Source organism: Myxocyprinus asiaticus, chromosome 16 (assembly GCF_019703515.2).
Source record: "Myxocyprinus asiaticus isolate MX2 ecotype Aquarium Trade chromosome 16, UBuf_Myxa_2, whole genome shotgun sequence".
NCBI lineage: Eukaryota > Metazoa > Chordata > Actinopteri > Cypriniformes > Catostomidae > Myxocyprinus > Myxocyprinus asiaticus.
In genome coordinates, this window is record NC_059359.1 from 29,098,030 (window position 1) to 29,120,554 (window position 22,525).

Sequence of the window (22,525 nt, forward strand, 5' to 3'; positions counted from 1 at the left end):
GACTGAGAATGCTGTGTGCTGAATGTAATCGTGTCTGTATTAAGCTTCAAGATAATGTTTTCACAACTAATTAGTCATTTAGCTGACAAATTTTATAAAGTAACTTACAGTACACTTATTACATTGATAGTCTCCCTGGAGCAACCTGCGGTTAAGTGTCTTACTCAAGGGTACAATGGTGGGTCGCCCATTGCATGGTTTTTAGCCTACTACTGTACCTTTCAGTTACCAGACCAGCTCTTTAAAACACCACCACATTATACCCTGACATAACTTTAACTCATTAATTTTTAATTACTTTAACTGTAAAAAGAGCTGTGCTACAGTTTACTCTGTAACAGGGGATGTACACTGCCTGGCCCCAAAAAAAGTAGCATACTCTAATATTTCATAGCCACAAGACATAAACTATATGCGTGTTATTATGATTTTAGAGTGATAAAATCGCATACTTACCTTTTCTGTGTAGAATTATATCCAATTTTACAACTTCATTGCTATTACGTTATTCTGTTACACCATAATTCCTGTAATCTTGGTGATCGACGTAAAACTATGATTTAAATGACTTAACAGCTCAAGTTTTCACAGAAGAATTAACATGAGTGCTTTTATAAAAAATATAAACTTCACATTTCTGCCTTTAAAACCTCCAAAAATTTGCACCATTCACTTCCATTGTAAGTGCCTCAACGTTACAACCTTGGTTTTGTTTTTCTTTTTTTTTTCTTTTTTTTTTTGATAATCAACATTATGCCATAAATGCTGTCTATGGAGCTTAACTTGTATTGAACCCAGATTAATCCTTTAAATAGGCATATATGTAAACAATCAAAGCATAGCACTGAGCACCCCTAGCCTATTAGAAATGCCAGAAAAACTCAAGCCCCACATTTAATAAATCAGAGTAAACAGCTAATTCATGCACAAATCCTACTGTCATTTATTAACTGAATCAAACCAGGAAAAAAAAAAACAATAAAGTAAAATTGACCCAATAGGCTAGATTTTATCCATAAATGATCAAAACCACTAAAAGTGAAAGAAGTAGTTACACTAATCTTAAACTGGCCCCAGTCTAAACAACAGAGTAGATTCCATTCAATTCTATTAATTTCCATTATGACCACACATAATTTTGAGACTATTTAAGAGATGTATAATTGGTATAATCAATGGTCATTTCTGCTCACGAATATTCCTTCTGAGACATTACTGTAATAAATCAGTGCTACTTTATTTATTCTAAAAGTTATTTTCAGATAAACTTCAGACATACAGATTATTTGCTACAATACTACGTTTACAGTTATGCTACTGCAGCAGTGTAGGAAGCTCAGAGGACGAGAGTGAGTGAGGATATTCATTTAGTTTGCTTAACCTGGATGTCCATTGTGTCTCCTCCCACAAGCAATTAACAGAGTCTCTTAACAAGCTGTATTACCTTGTTTCTTAATTCCTTTTGAGATCCAGAAAAGAAATGTATGAACAAACTGAGTAAATCAGATTCCTTTGCTTTCTTGATGATGTCTATGCGTGAAGGCAACTAACAATCACAGTCTCTTGCACTAGCTCTGTCTCATGTCTGTAATTAAAGTAGAGGATTTCATTCAGAGAAAGTTTTAGTAACAGTCTAGACCAATATAGGAAAAGTTAATTATCAGAGTTCTAAGGACAAACCAAAAGAGAAAACTCATTGTGTGTGTATGTGTAAGCTGTTCCTCACATGCCTACAGTGTGTATGTTTGCATACAGTATGTCTACCCATCTTTCTACAACTGAATAATTGTACCCATACCAGGGTCAGAAGTAATGGGGAGCTCAGTGCAAAATGACAAAAATGCCCTCGAAATTGTGGGGGCAAGAAATGCCTTTGTAATGAATTGTTCTGTTATTTATTTGTAATATCTGCTATAGTTCTTAATATTATATTATTATCCTAGTTATACTGTGGTATAAAATTGCTGTTGATTTCATTCTTACAGTATGAGGTAATACATTCTTGAGAATTCGTATAAATAAGTTGATTAATGTATTTGACATAAACAGTCAAATATGCCCTCTTAAAGGTAAAAATGTGAACGAGCTATATATTGCACTTTAATGTAAAAGTTAATTTCTTACACTAACCCACAATAAAATGAAATCTGACAATTCTGAGAAGAAAGCAACATGCAAATATGTTCATCTTCTATATTAATGTGAAGCTTTTTAACCTGTTTAATCCCAAAATTTTTTCCAGCTCAGTGGACGCTAGGGCTTCACAATTAATCTAAAAACGAATCGCGATTACGATTACGGCTGTCACGATTATGTAATCGTGAAAGCGGACGATTATTCAATTTAAGTCTACTCCTGTTGTGTTAATGGTTTCTATTTAGAACGTGTTTTTTACAGCGGTTATGTTTCTAACCAATCCAGGACATCTGCGTTGAGCAATGAAACGACAATGGCCAATCAGAGACGCAGTGAGTCTTCAGACCAATCAGTCATGACAACCAATCCTTATGCGCAAGTTTTAAATAGTCTGACGTCCAGATGCTTGCTTACAGTATGTTCCATCTCTGTTTGCGATGGCACACGAAAATTACTGTTAAAGAAACATCATCTGACACTCTAAAAGAAGCTGTAGAACAAAGGTGTGCAATTTTTTATTATTTTCAAATAATTAAAAGTTGCATGTCCTGCTGTTTTATATACCATAGGTAAACAAACCGTAAACGAGCAACGCAACAAAACTAAAACGATCCCGACCGTTATAATCAAGGTACAGACAGTCTAAATAACTGATTTATTTTCTTGTTTAAATGGCTATATTTATTATGTGAGCATTTGTGAGTGCAGAACTCTGTGTTAGTGATCTCGCGCTGAACTGCAGGGCTCAGACAGTTTCAGTCATTATAATGGGAGAGTTTGAATATTGTTCACAAATGAATCACACAAACTCGTAAACTGACTGATCTTACCTTCCAAAGTGCAGCCACTGTGACAGATTTGAGGCCAAATATGATCTAATGATGATGTTATGTGAACAAGAATACAATACGGGATTTTAAATGCAGTAAGGAGCTTCAATCTAAATCGTCTGATCAGTTTGACTATTGAATATGTCAAATATTATTATTTACTGTATGTGGGCCAATAATTTAAGCAGTAAAGACACATATTGCATGTCTGACAGTAGTTTTTTATTTTTATGCCACATTTTTTCAGGCTTTGGAAGTGTTAAATGTGTGAATACATCAACATTATACATGACACACAGGCATATTGACTGAAATTAACAATGGTTTTGTCAATAGTTCAAAAAGAACCTACATATATTTCTTCACTGTAAACATAGATATACCTTTATAATAACCTTTAGTAACATTAACAAACATTATTACAGTATGTAATGCTTAAAAGAAACTGCAGTGCAGCCCATAACCACCTGCTGTTCTGAAGAACCCGGAAGTGATTACTTGCTTAGTGACATCACCAAATAATCATCATTAATAATCGTGATAACAATATCAAGGGCAATAATCGACAATTATGATTTTTGTCATAATTGTGCAGCCCTAGTGGGCACATGTATTTTACTCCTTAGATAGCCCAATTAAAAAAACTGAATGCCTTTTCTAAAAATGTTTTTAAAAAGTTAGCGAAAGTATGAGATTTGTTCTTGGTCACTACTGTAACCGGTGGGAAAATACAGAGTAAGTGTGATATAGTCATTTTGCTCAGTTGTCCAACAGGACCCAATAGAAAATTGCAAACAATAAAGTAAAAAAAAAAAAAAAAAAAATCATATCAAGCAATTGAGGGGGCAAGGGGAATGACAAACCAAGAATAATTGATATTTATTTTTACTTTGTTTTATTTATTGTAATAATACTTTGAAATCTGCAATTTTATAATGGGAGTCAATCAGTCACCTATTCAAAAATGGGTCTCTGTATTTTCCCACTGGTCACAATTATGACCACTTGTTTACTTGTGTACTGCAAGTATGATTTATAAGAGGCTAAGAAATCTAAAACAATGTAAAATACTGTAAAACATTACGATTCAAACAACTTTACAGCTCATATAACACATAAGTCTTATCATAAGAATTACTTTAATATAAGTAATTTTATAAAATTATAAGCTTCATGTTTCTGCCTTAAAACCCTCCAAAAATTGGCCCCATTCACTTCCATTGTAAGTGCCTCACTATCTGCTATTTTTAAAGAAAAGGAGGGACGTGTCAAAATTAAGTTTTGTAGTAATCAACGTTATGCCACAAATGCTGTGCATTGAGCTTAACTTGTATCGAACCTGGTCTACTGGAAAAGTGTCACGACTAACAAAATGTGCACCTCATGGGATAACACAGCGAAAAGAGGCCCACTGCAAAAAACAATCCATGTCTAAACCTTAATTCACCATTAAAGAGCTTCATGCAGTGATTCAGTCTGTCATTTCTGTCTGAAGAATCATATGCACTCCTCTAAATGACATGGAGAGTAGAGCAGATAATCTCAGTCAGGGGTCCAATCTTCAGTAATTGCAAAAAGACTGTCAGCTAATTAAAGTGTTTTCTTTTCCTTTGTTGTATTCTGAAATGCTCTTAGTTCATATATAGATTGTGGGAGAATAGTGTTGGTGCAGCAACGCTGACACAGGACTCTTCAGAGTATTACATAATTATGATCCCAGGAGACACAATCCAGTTAAACACAATCCTCCAAAAGAAAGAGACACAACCTGAGCCCTGAACAGCTGCGTTCGTCCATTAAAACATTTCTGTCTGGTCATAGGCCATGTAAACGATGGAGGTACACCTTAAAAGGCTCAATGCAAGCACTCAAGCATGCTGATTAGGGGTTTTGAATCAAAGCCAGGCTCTGTCATCACCAGCTTGTGCTATATTATTTTGAACTTTCTGCATTAAAATACACTATATGAAGTTCAGGAATGCCTGAATGGGGCACATATACTCACTGAGCACTTTATTAGGAACACCTTTACACCTACTTATTCATGTGATTATCTAATCAGCCAATCATGTGGCAGCAGTGCAGTGCATAAAATCATCCATATACGGGTCAGGAGCTTCAGTTAATGTTCACATCAACAATCAGAATGAGGAAAACATTTTATCTCAGTGATTTCGACTGTGGCATAATTGTTGGTGCCAGACAGGCTGATTTGAGTATTTCTGTAACTGCTGATCTCCTGGGATTTTCACGTACAACAGTCTCTAGAATTTACTCCGAATGGTGCCAAACACAAACAACATCCAGTGAGTGGCAGTTCTGTGGATGGAAACACCTTGTTGATGAGAGAGGTCAACGGAGAATGGCCAGACTGGTTCGAGCTGACAGAAAGGCTACGGTAACTCAGATAACCACTTCTGTAGTGAACAGAATAGCATCTAAGAATGCACAACACGTCGAACCTTGAGGCGGATGGGCTACAACAGCAGAAGACCACATCAAGCACTTTATTAGGACCATAGTGTTCTTTATAAAGTGCTCCGTTAGTGTATTTAAATAAATATTTCATATATTGTGTCATTCTGTCACAGTTGACAGGTGTGATCAGGGAATCAGGACCATGATGTGGGCCTTTATCAGTCTGAAACAGAGGCCTCTTGACAGCAAAGACCATGTTTCTCTTAAGGTCACATGATGTGACTGAAAAACGTGGATCAAACATACACGAGCAGCAATGTGGAAAAGGCCCCTGCTCGTGATCAGTGCGATTAGATAAATGGTCGTGGTGAAGTGTGGGAGTTGACAGGGGGAGGCTGGGCGCTGATGCGAGCCGCAGTGCATTCATTAGATGAGGCGAACTGTATGAGAGCGCGAGCCCTCCACGAGACCGAAAATGGACGCCTGGTGAGAGCGCGTCTCTGTGAAGAAAAAAACCCCGTTCATTCTCGCTTTATAAAGCTAAACGAACGCACAAGATGTGTCCAACAACAGAGAAAAAGAGCATCAACAGTCTTGTTATAGAAGTATATCAGTGGTGCTCGTGTGTCAGAGCTCCAGATAAGGAGAGTTCTGCCTGCACATGCATAATGAATTCGCAGATGCGCTTTCATATGCAGACTGAACGCTGATTTCGTTCGTTTTGATTTAACAAATATTTACATGCGATGAAATTTGGGGGGGAAATCGACAGCAGAGCTTGCAATTTGCCATCGATTGATTCCGCTCGTTACATTCCACATGGACACACACATGCAAAGGAAAAACATTCTAATAGGCTACCCCGAAAATCTCAAGCACACAAACAGACTGCAGAAAATCTGAGAGGATCTCTTACCAGTTTAGTTTGTCTCCGATTTGAAGACCGTCGCACTCCCAAATAAGAAAACGAGGAGAGATAATTGCATGTAAGGAGAAATGGACTATAAACGAGTTACTAATTAAATAAATACCGGGTACGTGGAGCGGCTCGGGGAAGTTATGCTTTTTAAAGGTCAAATATTAGAAAACAAGTCACAAACGTGAATATCTTTTAAGATAGATAGCGCACACGTCACTCGAGCGCGTGTAGCCAATGCGTGTGCGCGCGACTGCGTCTCCCCCGCCCGCGCCTCAAACATTCACTGATTCTAACCGTCCCTTGCCTTACCCCCGTGTGTGTGTGTGTGTGTGTGTGTGTGTGAGAGAGAGAGAGAGAGAGAGAGAGAGAGAGAGAGAGAGTCGTAAGCAACTTGTCGCATACCAAATCCTAACAGGCAAGAGGAAATTTTCGCGCCATTGTGCGTTTAAATGGAATCTTTCTCCCAGAAAGCCGTTACACACAAACACGAACTCATGGGACAGATCATTCACAATGTGCGCACTGGAGCGCTCGCGCGCGTGTTTGTGGTTTACGAGGACATGTTTTTAGGTTACAAACTGGTAATTACAAGGGTATTATGCTATAAATGTGGTTTAAAAGGACATTTCTAGTGTCCCCATAATTCAAATCGCTTAAAAAACATACTAAACAATGTTTTTATGAAAATGTAAAAATGCAGTAAGTTTTTTTTTTTTTTTTTTTGTGAGGGTTAGGATTAGGGTTAGGGGATATAATCTATAGTTCATACAGTATAAAAATCATTATGTCCATGGAGAGTCCTCATAATAATAGCTGCACAAACGTGTGTGTGTGTGTGTGTGTGTGTGTGTGATTAACAACAAATATTGTCATATTACCCTTATCGCAGGAGGTGTTAGAAATAGGCATATTGGGGATGACGTTAGTACCGCACTGCTAATGAAATGCAATGTTATCCAGCCTGAGAAAGAGCACTAGAGTTCCGCAGAGGGGGAGAGAGAGAGAGAGAGAGAGAGAGAGAGAGAGAGGGGAGGGAGCGACAGATGCGTCAAGAGCACGTGAATGTCTCTTTCTATCGCTTTCCGTCGTTTTAAAGATCAATAAACACTTAGCGTGTTTTCAGCACTCCGCGGACTTGGATAAAATAAGCTGAGGTCGAGTTCTGAGTAAGCGTGTTGTTGGGTAATCATGTGAAAATGACCAGTCCCAGTTTTGGACCGAAGGAGGGGTTTGAGAGGCTATTTTTTCGACCTGTTATAATTTCGGTGCGAGAGATGATGCTGTGGGTTCACGTGAGCGCATTGTGTTAATGCCAAGACATGTTTCTCATTAAGACAAAGAGTCAAATGACCAAACACACACGTCTGCACATTAGTTCAGTGAACTGCGACGTTCAAAGGTTTTTCTCGACCGATATATTCATGTTCATTTTCTCTCTGCATCTCTCTCACTCACGCGCGCGGAGCTGGGAATGGCTAATGCTGGATGACAGCTCTTTCATGCAGTAATGTTGGTGAAAAGAGAGCTATATCCAGCTCTTTACTGACACGTGCAGCCCCTCATAAGCGCACACTAACACATATACACGCACTTTATTAGTTGTTGGTGGGGGGAATTTAGCGTTTTGATCAATTGAACTGCACGCAGCCCTGGGGCAATGGAACGATGAACAAAGCAGAACAGAGATGCACTTAACAGTCCCAGTGCAGAAAACACATACATAGCTATGCACGCACACACACGCACACACACAAATATTCACATTGCTCTACCCTTTACAGTAATATAAGGGCATATTGCAGTAAGGGGGTCACAAGTGTCTCCCATGACCCCCTTACAATGAATCATTTGCATCCGACAGACTCTCTCCAAAATATTCAAGTCTGAAGCATGATGTTGCTGGTACATAGTCTACGTTGCTGACAAGCAGCAGTTAATGCTTTCAGCACCACAGACAGCGCATCTTATACAGCCGCAGTTTCAATACAGCCTCTGAACCACTAGAGGGCTATGTGAGCGCTGACAGTTTAAAATATGCTGTCTTGCAGCTCGAATTAGACCTCGTGGAAGCTTTGAAGTGCGTAATTTCTTTGTGGGCCTACAATGTATCATGCATTCAGAAAAAGCTGTACAAAATAAGAACTTTTAAATCATTTTAATTTCATTGCAGCTTTTCAACAAATTTCTGAACATCTTACAGATAGGCAGTGAACCAAAATCACAAAAAAAAAAAAAAAAAAAATGATACCAGACACAATATTTCTAAACTATTTAAAAAATGATCAGGCTTATGAATCTCTCTTATTCAAAATGCAAACAATATGCTCATAATTTCAAATTTGTCCATACCTTGTCTATACCATAAGTAATTCCCTCTTTAGCATTTGATAATAATATTAATACTAAAACTAACAATTCACAGATTCCATGATTAGAAATAATAACAGTTTAAGAATATTTTCAGTATATGCAGGAGTAAAGGCAATAGTTACAGTTTTCTTTTGTGCTCTACATGTAAGCAGAAATGAATTGTCAGTTGTGGTGTGCGAGATTGTCAAAGTGTTTAACATTTTGCAATAACTTTCATTAGATACAGTACATGTGCTGTTTAATATGTTATAATTTCACAACAACATTCAATCTTAAAGAGAGGCCTTTTGTTCTAAACATAATTTTTCTTCTTCCTTTTCACATAAAAAACTATACCATTACTTCAAACTCTCTCTTTGATGCTGTGTATACATTACTTCAGTTAAAAAACAGAACTTGAACTCTGTGAATTTTCTCTTCTCCCTGTCTTTAGCATGGAGAGGCGCTCATGCGCATGTGTGTGTGATAATGTGGGGGTGGCACTGCAGCGGGTGACGTGGACAGAGGCAGGGTCTGGGATGCTGCAGCTGTTCCAGGTGCCCCAGGGTGGAGAGGATGGTTGTGGTGGAATGAAGCAGGAGAACCTGGCAATGACAGCTGGTAACCAGCTCCAGAGTTGGGCCTAGAAGCAGTGGTGATTCTTGGAGATGATGTGCTCTGCTGGACACTGGACTTTGGTGGGGGCTGGGGGTTCTGAGTGAGCTGGATGGAGATGTCACTGGAGATTTCAGAGGCGCTCCGTACTCGCTGGGGGGGAGGCCAGGTCTCTGGGTGCAGGTACTGACCGCTGTAGTCACTGACCTCAGAAAGGCGGGGACGATAGAGAGCTGGATGAGGCCGGTACATCTCTTCTTCTGCATAACGCTTCATAAAGAGATACACAGACATCACACCAGCACCCTGAGAGAGTAAGACATGATGAATTAGGAAAAACATAAATATATTACTGTATATATAGACAGACAGACAGACAGACAAACGGAAGGACGAACGGACAGACAGACAGATATATGGACAGACAGACAGACAGACAGATAGATAGATAGATAGATAGATAGATAAAGTCGGAGCTTTCATAGAATTCTGAGTTTATAACTTGTAATTTACGAGTTCTGCAAAGACGTGAATGGTTTTTGCAAATCAGAATCTTGTCATTATGGTAATTCCGACATGACCGGAATGCACCATAAGCTAGTCAAAAAGTGTTGTTATGAATACCAACATTCAGTGCTGTGCATTCAGAATTTAAAACCACAACAAATGCTGGTGACTAGCCATGCTGTTTCTTTTAGCAGGGAAGTCTATAACGCATTTGTGGCAGGTTGGAAATAATATCAGTGTATGCAGGGAGTACTGACTGTGGTGTGGTTATGTGATTACACTCTTTAATGAATTAAGAAAAACTTGAATAAATTAGCTGTTTTTGCAGCAATGCATTTTCTTTTCTCTCAAACTTACACGCACACACACTGACAAACTAATGTTTCCTTAAGCAACCATGCTAGTTAAAGGATTCTGCTGAATCAAGCAGAAAAAAAAGAGTTAAATCTTGAACTTCAATTTTGCTTAATCCTCACTTCATGGGCGCACACAAAAAATGGCTGACAGACAGTCTGTAGCTCTGACTGCTCCATCATCTACATTTGCTCTGGACTGCACAAGATCTGTCTTTCATTATCACTACACATTAGTATCTATATTTGTGTAACAAAAGCTAAAAGGCAGAACTGAAAAGTGTATGTGGATGCGTATTGTGTATAAATAGAAATAAATATACACAAGGTGATGTTGATCTCCTTGGTACCTTCTTTTCATTATTAATGTCCAGAGTAACTAAAATGGAGCCCTTCCACATTCATAATACACAAAGAGAACACTCAAAGCTTCTGCCATAGACTAAAGTGTTTGTCAGGGTAGGGTCATGTTAAAAGCATCTGCTTCAGCAGTATCAAGTGACATAATTACAGTACCATCATTTGTCAAGTCCCTCAGGTCTAGATGCATAGCCAAGATAGTCATATGTTCAAGTCATTAGAATTTTAACCTAAGACTATATCTTGGCCATTCAAGGTCATAAGGTGTACATTTACTCTCAGCTGAATTTTTTTTATTTATTTGTTTTTACATGAAATACATTTTAAGACAGAAATTTCATTCTGAAACTTTGGCGTCTAACCTCTTTTAGCAGGAAGGAGCTGGCAGCAAACGCGAAGGACCAGCCATATCGGTAGCTGAAGAACTGCTCTGGCTCCCGCGGCCTGTTCATTACTTCATCATTGATACTGGAGATATACAACACCAACCCCACTACCAGACTAAGCCCTAGGAGAGAGACATAGAATAAATGATAAAAACTGAGTGAAGAGAAAATAACTGAACACTACAGTAATATCCTGGCTGCCACCCCTGAAAAGCTCAGCTGTCAGCTGAGTAAGTTGAAATGTTAAAATTAGAAACAACATAAATATACAATATAGATTACAAGCAGTTATGAACCAACCAAGCACCCCAGTGACATGATATATATATATATATATATATATATATATATATATATATATATATATATATACACTATATTGCCAAAAGTATTCGCTCATCTGCCTTTAGACGCATATGAACTTAAGTGACATCCCATTCTTAATCCATAGGCTTTAATATGACGTCGGCCCACCCTTTGCAGCTATAACAGCTTCAACTCTTCTGGGAAGGCTTTCCACAAGGTTTAGGAGTGTGTTTATGGGAACCATTCTTCCAGAAGCGCATTTGTGAGGTCAGACACTGATGTTGGACGAGAAGGCCTGGCTCGCAGTCTTCGCTCTAATTCATCCCAAAGGTGCTCTATCGGGTTGAGGTCAGGCCTCTGTGCAGGCCAGTCAAGTTCTTCCATACCAAACTCGCTCATCCATGTCTTTATGGACCTTGCTTTGTGCACTGGTGCGCAGTCATGTTGGAACAGGAAGGGGCCATCCCCAAACTGTTCCCACAAAGTTGGGAGCATGGAATTGTCCAAAATCTCTTGGTATGCTGAAGCATTCAGAGTTCCTTTCACTGGAACTAAGGGGCAGATCCTGAAAAACAACCCCACACCATAATCCCCCCTCCACCAAACTTCACAGTTGGCACAATGCAGTCAGACAAGTACCATTCTCCTGGCAACCGCCAAACCCAGACTCGTCCATCAGATTGCCAGATGGAGAAGCGTGATTCGTCACTCCAGAGAACGCGTCTCCACTGCTGTAGAGTCCAGTGGCGGCTTGCTTTACACCACTGCATCCGATGCTTTGCATTGCACTTGGTGATGTATGGCTTGGATGCAGCTGCTCGGCCATGGAAACCCATTCCATGAAGCTCTCTACGCATTGTTCTTGAGCTAATCTGAAGGCCACATGAACTTTGGAGGTCTGTAGCGATTGACTCTGCAGAAAGTTGCCGACTTCTGCGCACTATGCGCCTCAGCATCCGCTGACCCCACTCTGTCATTTTACGTGGCCTACCACTTCGTGGCTGAGTTGCTGTCATTACCAATCGCTTCCACTTTGTTATAATACCACTGACAGTTGACTGTGGAATATTTAGTAGTGAGGAAATTTCACAACTGGACTTGTTGCACAGGTGGCATCGTATCACAGTACCACGCTGGAATTCACTGAGCTCCTGAGAGCGGCCCATTCTTTCACAAATGTTTGTAGAAGCAGTCTGCATGCCTAGGTGCTTCATTTTATACACCTGTGGCCATGGAAGTGATTAGAACACCTGAATTCAATTATTTGGATGGGTGAGCGAATACTTTTGGCAATATAGTGTATATATATATACAGTTGTGCTCAAAAGTTTGCATACCCAGGCAGAAATTGTGAAATTTTGGCATTGATTTTTAAATTGTTTCAAGGAGCACAATACTTGTTGACACCTCTCCAAACATAGCGCTTATGGTTGTGACCATAAAGCTCTATTTTGGTCTCGTCACTCCAAATTACAGTGTGCCAGAAGCTTTGAGGCGTGTCAAGGTGTTGTCGGGCATATTGTAACCGGGCTTTTTTGTGGCATTGGCTTCTTTCTGGCTGCATTGAACTTGACTATGCAGCTCATTTTTGTTCAAGTATCATAGTATTGTGCTCCTTGAAACAACCACACCGTCTTTTTCCAGAGCAGCCTATATTTGTCCTGAGGTTACCTGTGGGGTTTTCTTTGTATCCTGAACAATTCTTCTGGCAGTTGTGGCTGAAATCTTTCTTGGTCTACCTGACCTTGGCTTGGTATCAAGAGATCCCTGAATTTTCCACTTCTTAATAAGTGATTGAACAGTACTGACTGGCATTTTCAAGGCTTTGGATATCTTTTTATATCTTTTTCCATCTTTATAATGTTCCATAACCTTGTTACACAGGTCTTTTGACAGTTCTTTTCTGCTCCCCATGGCTCAGTATGTAGCCTGCTCAGTGCATCCATGTGAGAGCTAACAAACTCATTGACTATTTATACACAGACACTAATTGCAATTTAAAAAGCCACAGGTGTGGGAAATTAACCTTTAATTGCCATTTAATCCTGTGTGTGTCACCTTGTGTGTCTGTAACAAGGCCAAACATTCAAGGGTATGTAAACTTTTGATCAGGGCCATTTGGATGATTTCTGTTATCATTATGATTATGACCGCATTGTCCCACTGTAGCTCTTCGTTACTGCGTCCCACTTAACAGGAGATATTGAAGGGTTCTGCAATTAATTTGTATTATCAGAGTGACAGCGAATCTGACCAATCAAATGCATTATTTTCAACTTGGGGCGGCCTGTCAGGAGTCTATATATATATATATATATATATATATATATATATATATATATATATACACACACACACACATACATACATACAGTATATATATACAGTGGGGGAAATAAGTATTGAATGCGTCAACATTTGTTTCAGTAAATATATTTTTAATGAGGCTATTCACAAAATTTTCACCAGACATCAGTATTAACTCAAGAAACTCAAGAAATGTAAATAATTCACAACATTAAAGTCCATAAATAAAGTTATGTGTAATAAAGTGGAATGACACATGAAAAAAGTATTGAACACGCTAAGAAAAAGCAGTTCTCCAAGACAAGGTAAGGCAAGGAACCAGCTGAAATCCGTAAGTAGTTAGAAAGTAATTATACCTCCTATCTGTGCAAATTAATATCAGCTGGGTTAGTAAATTGATGGTCTATAAAAAGGCTTTTAATTACCAAGGTGTCACACAAGAAACATCTCATGATGGGTAAAAGCAAAGAGCTCTCCCAAAACCTTCGCAACCTTATTGTTTGCGAAACATATTGATGGAATCAGATACAGACGTATTTCAAAACTTCTGAATCTTCCAGTAAGCACCATTGGGGCCATTATCCACAAGTGGAAGCAACATCACTCCTTCAACAACCGGCCATGCACAGGAGCTCCTCACAAGATTTCTGACCAGGGAGTCAGAAGAATAGCCAGAAGAGTAGCCCAAGAGCCAAGGAGCACTCGGAAAGAGCTCCAGAAACACTTGGAGGCAGCAGGTACCATCGTCACAGAGAAAACAATAGGCAATGCACTCCACCGCCATGGCCTCTATGCACGCTCACCCCGCAAGACTCCATTACTAAAGAAAAGGCATGTCGAAGCTCGTGTAGTCTGTGTAGTCTGGTCAGACGAGAGCAAAATAGAACTTTTCAAACATTCACCATGTTTGGAGAAGAAATGGCACTGCACATCACCCTAAAAACACTATACCAACAGTGAAGTTTGGAGGTGGAAGCATCATGGTGTGGGGCTGTTTTTCATCGCATGGTACTGGCAGACTTCATATAACTGAAGGAACGATGTATGGAGCCCTTTACCGGGAGATTCTTGAGAAGAATCTGCTGTCATCCACCAGGATGATGAAGATGAGATGTGGGTGGACCTTCCAGCAGGACAACGATCCAAAGCATACAGCAAAGGAAACTCTCAGTTGGTTTCAGAGAAAAAAAATCAAGGTGTTAGAATGGCCCAGTCAATCACCTGATTTGAATCCAATTGAACATTTGTGGAAAGAGCTAAAGATAAAGGTTCACAAGAGGGCCCCCCGGAATCTTCAAGATTTAAAGACAATATGTTTAGAGGAATGGGCCAAAATCACACCTGAATACTGCGGCCGATTAATTTCTTCATACAGGAAGTGTCTTGAAGCTGTCATTACAAACAAGGGCTTCTCCACTAAGTATTAAATAAATTTCAGTTAGCGTGTTCAATACTTTTTTCCTGTGTCATTCCACTTTATTACACATAAGTTTATTTATGGACTTTAATGTTGTGAATTCTTTACATTTGTGGATTTCTTGAGTTAATACTGATGTCTGGTGAAAATTTCATGTGAATAGCCTCATTAAAAATATATTTACTGAAAATTTTTTTGACGCGTTCAATACTTATTTCCCCCACTGTATAAGCTATTTATGTTTAGATGTGAATGCGGAAAGTGTCTTTAAAGGCGTGGTCACATTTACCTTTGCACTGTGAAATTCCCCCGGTCGAAATATAGTCATCTCTATGGGAATCCGTGTGATTGTGAATTTCGAGCGATGGACTTCAAAGGGCAAAGAATTTCCCCTCACGAATTTCACATGGAATAAAACTTTGGTGAACTTTGACAGGCGAATTTACTACGTTGAACAACAGGAAGTTGCTTGGTTTGACAGTGACATCTGTGTGGGCGGTGCTTCGTATACATTTACACTGAATATTCACAATGGACAACAATATCATTTTAGAGGCGAGCTTATTTTTACCTTCACTCTCACAGAGCATAAAGTGTAGCCTTAAAAATATGCTGCTTAGCAATCAGCTTTTTGCTGGTTTCACAAGTGCTCAACATCTGCCAATGCCTTCTTCGCCCTCAAAATTTCAAGTGTATCTGTCTGCATCACGCAAGACTAAAGGAACACACACTTCACGACACGGCCACTACAAGGAATGGCCCCTTGGATCATAAAGTGATTCTATTGGCTAAAATAACTTTTAAAAACTTATGCAATCATGTGTATGATTCATGTTGTCTTAACTATGAAAATAGAACAAATAATACTTTTAAATTATATGTCACATATTAAATTATTAAATCAAAGATGTAAATGGTGAAATAAAAAATTTCTCTGTTCTGTTTTTTCCAGTTAGCTCACAAGCTAACAGGTTAACCTGTTAGCTTAGCAGATAGCTATCTTCTTCTCTTCTTCATTTTCGTCACATTTCTCCTTACCGTCACCACCTATTCATATGGCGGTATGATTGTATTCAGTCGAAATTTTAAGTTGTGTTATGTTTATTAATTTTACAAACTTTTTATTTATTTTTTAATCTTTGTGGGTAGTGTTAGTTTAAGGGGTAGGGAAAGGTGTAGGGTTGCTGCAGCACTCTTAATAAACGCAACAAACACAGTCTATGAATGTGACATCCAATGGTTGTAAGACTTCAGCATTTCTCAGTTATTTGAAGGGGGGTGTAAATTGTAGTGGGCCTTTCATGTAGCAGTCTTCCAGGATGCAGACAGATCCTTCTCCAAAATTTTGCCATGCAAAGGTAAATGTGACCGCACCTTAAAGGAATAGTTCACCCAGAAGTGAAGATTTGCTGATAATTTACTCACCCTCAGGCCATCCAAGATGTATCTGAGTTTCTTTCTTCATCAAAACAGAATTTAAGAATTTTAGGATTTCATTTCAGGCCTCCTCCTTTAAACAATGCAAGCGAATGTACTCCATTTTTTGACGGTCCAAAATGCATATTTAGGGTGCATCAAAATAATCCACACGACTCCAGTCGACAAATAAAGTTCTTCTGAACCCAAACGATTGATTATTTTTAGAAACAAAACAAAAATTATATACTTTTTAACTACAAATGTTCACTTCCATACATCTCTGTGACGCACGCTCATGAGAGGGATGACTTAACCTCGTTGGTAAGGTCACGCGTCACGTGGCGGAGGAGGCAGGAAGCGCGTCATTGGTTACAAGAGGAGCAGCGCTGTACAAAAGTTTAATTGTCTTTGCTGTAGATTTGTATTTTTGTAAGTGTATTGTTCAAAATGGTCATTTGGTGTGTGTATCCTGGATGCTTCAACTTTCAGAAACCCCAAAGAAAATGCACGCCGGGAAAAATAGTAACTTTTCATCGATTGCCTGTACATGATCATGAGCGATTGAAGCTCTGGCTTATCGCGCTGAACCTGGATATCAGTACATCCCTACATTCTCTCAAATATTGGAGGGTGTGCAGTGCACATTTTACCCCTGAGGATTTCAGACCATCAAAAGAAACAAAGGGTCGATATCTGAATTCATCGGCTGTGCCCATGCTGTTTTTCCAGCAAACTCGGGTATGTTTGAAAACTTTGTCACTGTCACGCCTCCCTCGGGCTCTGCACCTCCCTCAGTGCTCTGCTCCTCATCACTCGATTGACTAAATTCACTCATTCTTCATTGCCTGCATAAATAATTCACCTTCAAGCCACTTCACTGTCAAGTCTCACACAAAGGACACTTGGTTTCACTAACTACAACTTGTGTGGCTTGAATTCCTGACAGTCATATAGCCTATATATTTCTGCTAAAGAAAAAGCACAAGTAAATAACGCAATGGCATTGCTCCGAAATAAAGGATGGTTATTTACTGCAGTAATGTTTTTTATTATTATTTGGAAATTATTTTTTATTTTATATTGTTTTGAAATTGTTTTGGACTGTTTTGGTTTGTGAACGGTGCTTGGTCTGTGCAAGTTTCTCTTGTAAACAATGACGCGCTTCCTGCCTCCTCCTCCACGTGACGTGTGACCTTACCAACGAGCTTACGTTATCCCTCTTATGAGCGCTTGTCACAGAGATGTACGGAAGTGAACATTTGTAGTTAAAAAGTATATAAGTATTGTTTTGTTTCTAAAAATAATCAATCGTCTGGGTTCAGAAGAACTTTATTTGTCCACTGGAGTCATGTGGATTATTTTGATGCACCCTAAATATGCATTTTGGACCATCAAAAAATGGAGTACATTCACTTGCATTGTTTAAAGGAGGAGGCCTGAAATTAAATCCTAAAAATCTTAAGTTATGTTTTGATGAAGAAAGAAACTCAGATACATCTTGGATGGCCTGAGGGTGAGTAAATTATCAGCAAATGTTCATGTTTGGGTGAACTATTCCTTTAAGGCAAGTCTGTTCACCTGGCGGCCATCTTGGTAACACCCCTGGGCAGCTATTTTGTATGGAGTAGGTAATATACATAAAAGTACAGCTCCAATCTACTTAAATGGGGAAACCCAAAATCTCACTGTTGTTACATTACATTCTTCTTCTTTAGCTCAAATCACACACTCAAGAAACTTTTCAGGCTGGTCCAGTCAATGTGCATGTACATTCTAGAGTGAACAAGAAAGCAATGCCTCTATTAAAAAGGGGACTGGTTGTTTTAACTAAAAGGTGGGACTTACAAGTTACAAGCAGTAGTATGTGGTGAAGTGTGCATCAGAGTAGGCTCGGCACAGCAGCTGCAAAGGGGTTGCTCGTGAAGACCCTTTAGAATTGTTAAATGACAAATAGGACACCCTGTGGACTACACTGAAATGTGCAAGCGACAGCCATCGCAAGTTCACAAGAATTCAGTTACACATCCAGTGCACCATTTTATGACAGGGCCTATGAGTAACAAAAAGAATATAAAGAAAAAATAGAAATACTGAAAAAAATCTCCTAAAGTAAAATGTAGAACGCCTTTAACCAATGAGAGGATTGCCAAACAGCATAAAAAGTGACAGCACAGCACATACATAATGTACTCACATTATTCACTCTATTTATAAGGACATCACAGCACAGTCTTCCAGCCTGGCCCCTTAGTACATACCGCCCACCCTTGAGCCATCTTAACAGGCCACTGATAAGAGGACATCAGCTCAATCTAAATACATTGCCTGGCTAAAAAAAGTTGCCGATTGGATTAAATAAGCAAATACTTAAGAGCCTATGATTGGAACATTATTACAGTGATTAATATGTTTCAGCTGGCAACAATTCTTTTAACCCTAACTGATGCAGTGTGTAGCTTCTCATTTCTTAAACAACCATGTTGGAAGACGTATCCCGTGGTCGTGGAAAATTTTTTACTATGTTTCAGAAGGGGCAAATTATTGGCCTGCATCATGCAAAGGAAACAACTAGGAGATTGCTGAAATCACTGCAGTTGGGTTAAGAACTGTCCAACGCTAGGATAGTGATGAACCATCAGCTTCGCGGAAGAAATGTGGTCGGAAACAAATCTTGATTAATCGTGATCGGAGATCACTAAAACGCTTGGTGAAGTCACATCGTAAAAAATAGACAGTAGAACTCACGGCTATGTTTAATAGTGAAAGTAAGAGCATTTCCTCACGCACAATACGATGAGAACTTATAGGATTTGGACTAAACAGCTGTGTGGCCACAAGAAAGCCAATTGTTAGTGAGGCTTATCGGAAAAAATGACTTCAATTTGCTTGGGAGCATAAAGATTGGACTGTGGAGCAATGGAAAAAGGTAATGTGGTCTGATGAGTCCAGATTTACCCTGTTCCAAAGAGATGGGCATGTCAGGGTAAGAAGGGAAGCGCATGAAACGATGCACCCATCATGCATAGTGCCCACTGTACAAGCTTCTGGAGGCAGTGTTATGATCTGGGGTTGCTTCAATTGGTCAGGTCTAGGCTCAGCAACATTATGTGGCAATAAAATTAAGTCAGCTGACTACCTGAATGTACTGAATGAACAGGTTATCCCATAAATGGATTTTCTTCTTCCCTGACTGCATGGGCATATTCCAGGATGACAATGCCAAGATTCATTGGCCTCAAATTGTGAAAGAGTGGTTCAGGGAGCATGATGAATCATTTTCACACATGAATTGGCCACCACAGAGTCCTGACCTTAACCCCATTGAAAGTCTTTGGGATGTGCTGGAGAAGACTTTATGGAGTGGTTCGACTCTTCCGTCATCAATACAACATCTCAGCCAAAAATTAATGCAACTCTGGATAGAAATAAATGTTGTGACGTTGCATAAGGTTGTCGAAACAAGACCATGACAAATGCACGCCGTTATCAAAGCTAAATGCAGTCCAATGAAATATTAGAGTGTGCAACTTTTTTTTTTGGCCAGGCAGTGTAAATTACAGCCTGCCACCCCACACTCTCCTCACTGTAGGCAAGGGGATGAGGAGTGTGCTGGAGAGATGGTTTGAGGACAGAGGGACATAAATTTAGGGACAGGTAAGAGGAGCAGAGGAATGTGGAGCAGAGGAATGTGTAAACGGGTAAACTGGGTGATTCTGGCGAAACCTGTCAAGAAAATGTCCTGGTCCAGTTTTACTCCAAAATCAAAAGAAACAAATAAGAAACAGTGGGAATAGTAAAAGTAAAACATACAGACCCGTTGCAGTAATGAGAATTGGTGGTAAAATGCAGTGCAGACCCTCAGGGTCATTATTTAGTGTGGGGCACAAACAATCAATTAACAATCAATTATTTGACCCATCTTTGAAACAAATAATTCCAAATTTTGTCACAGATGTGCTACTCATGTTACACTTTATGTTCACATCAGGGCCTTTTAAGTTTTGTGAACTTGTGCATGTGTGTATGCGCTTGAACTGGCAAAGTTTAAAAACCCCATTTTTGCACAGCGGTTGATTGACAGGTAGAAGTTTCACACTAGAACTCATTGGTTTCACCGGACTCAAACAAGGGGAGTCAAAAAATCTATCATAAAAGCCTGTCTACTGTAATTTATGTGCCATTATAATATATGCTATGTCCCTCAATGCCCTAGAACTTATAAAATGAAAACAAGCATGACTGATACAAATTGATCATAACAGAAATTTTACAGAGAGTGATGAATTGGAATTTAAAACTTACCAATGAAGTTCACTACGCAGGTCTACTCTGCACTAGGGCTGGGAATCGATTCCAAAAAGAATCGATTCCGAGGTGTTGGGAATCGAGAATCAACTCAAAACGTTGGAATCGAAAGCTGGAGTTGGATCCTTTCAGGGAAACCGGCTGATATTTTTAGACTGTGTTTATTTCCTTGACCACTGAACTACTACACATTTCAGAAGCCTAACAGCACTAAAACAATTTACAAAAGAATTATAAAATGGCTGCATCTTAACGATCATCAACCTGTCTCTTTTGTAGTCCGTCAGCATCTGTAAATCCGCTCTGTTTTTTTAGCTGTATTTCGCAATCACACAAGCCCTTCAACATTTCTGCTTTCCAGACCTGTGTTGTTTGCTGGTATTTTTTACTTTGGATTAAAATCAAGTAGCATGCCAAATTTGTGAAAGGAAACTGGCAAACAATAACAACTTCCCCAATGTTACAACACAAGTCTGCAACAAGGAGATGGCAGAGTTCAGTTAGCTTCCCAAGTGAATTGTTTGGACATTTTATTCAGTGTACAAAAGGTAGTGGACAGCTACTGTACATTCTAATATAAACCTATTTCTAAACAAGTACTCATGAGTGTAAACAGACAGTCTCAATGTAGGTTAAATGGTGCTTTTAAGATTATTTGTGGTAGTTCTTTGAAATACAGGCGCATCTACTAAAACTTCCCTCAAATTTATCTCATGGAATTGAAGCATCGTGCATTTAGGCCCAAATTTAATTTTAGAATGGACCTATTAATAGTAAATGTCATTCATGCTAGTGTAAAGAACGCTTAGTAGTGAGCTGTTTATTATGAGATTTAACTTTACCTCCCGTTTTTTTCTTAGAATCAAAAAAGAATTGAAACTATTAGTCGATTCCCAAATTTCTGGAGTCAAACAGCCCTACTCTGCACCCGGTAACTTCCAATGCTCATGCTCAGATCTGCTCAGATCTGTGTTAATATCAGCTCCTGTTTTTTACCTCTATGTTGGTGTGCACACGACAAACTGTAGGAAAAAAAGATTTGCTGTGTTAGAACACTTAGGCATTTTACTGAAGTGAATAGATATGTAGACACACTTTTTTTATACATGAAAACGTACGGATGTTATTGAAACTCGTAATTATTATAAGACTACTATTGTTGTCTTTTGATAAATATCATGTTCAGCACCTCACAGACTGTAGGTAAATGATCGATTTGCTTTGTTCTTATAATGCTTAAAACCTCTACTAAAGTCTCTTTAAAGATCTGTAGACATAAACATTTTAAAGGATTAAAATTTTCTTTTGATCGTTGATTCAGTGATTAACTAATTTCACACAAGACACTCATTTGTTACCATCTTCTGGCATCACCAGAAATGTTCACTGAATCATTAAATGGATCTGAACGAATTTTGGTGAATGTAATCAAAACACTCGAGCCACTTGGATACATTTAAATATATAAAATACATAAAAAATAAATTGCACATGCACAATTGTCATTATTGTAATTGATTCAATAATTTATTCAGGACCAGCTTGTGCTCAGTCTTTTATTGTCATGTGTGAAACAGAAGCAAGTGCTCTACAAAATGCCCTTTATTTTTGCAGCTAATTTTGCGAATTTTGCAATTATTTTGCAATACTTGAATCTTTAAAATACTACAAATATTAAAAGTAAATAGTACATATATATTAATATAATACTTATATCATACTTATATATTAATATATACTGTAATATATTAATACTGTACTGTATGTGTTTGGTCTGTGCGAGCCACCTACTGACAGCTGTGTCCCCCCACTTTTAAAATGACTGCTATTCCCCTCCACCACGCATAGCAAATGATAACGATTAAATGGCTTTTACGCAACATACCTTAATAATAATA

General features: G+C 38.8%; 2 protein-coding genes across 2 annotated transcripts in view; both read right to left on the reverse strand.

The window, feature by feature from the left end:
- The window catches only part of LOC127453735 (voltage-dependent calcium channel gamma-4 subunit-like), a 43,846-nt gene extending 37,024 nt beyond the window's left edge, over nucleotides 1-6,822 (reverse strand). The window contains exon 1 of the mRNA XM_051720384.1: nucleotides 6,301-6,822. The gene's annotated coding sequence lies outside the window, so the exon portion shown is untranslated. The remainder of the gene's footprint in view (nucleotides 1-6,300) is intronic.
- Nucleotides 6,823-8,453: 1,631 nt separating this feature from the next.
- LOC127453736 (voltage-dependent calcium channel gamma-7 subunit-like) overlaps nucleotides 8,454-22,525 on the reverse strand; it is a 28,311-nt gene continuing 14,239 nt past the window's right edge. Inside the window, exons 5-6 of the mRNA XM_051720385.1 lie at nucleotides 10,850-10,995; nucleotides 8,454-9,573 (exon numbers count right to left, since the gene is read on the reverse strand). Coding sequence (XP_051576345.1) covers nucleotides 9,103-9,573; nucleotides 10,850-10,995 — 617 coding nt within the window. The 3' untranslated portion in view covers nucleotides 8,454-9,102. The remainder of the gene's footprint in view (nucleotides 9,574-10,849; nucleotides 10,996-22,525) is intronic.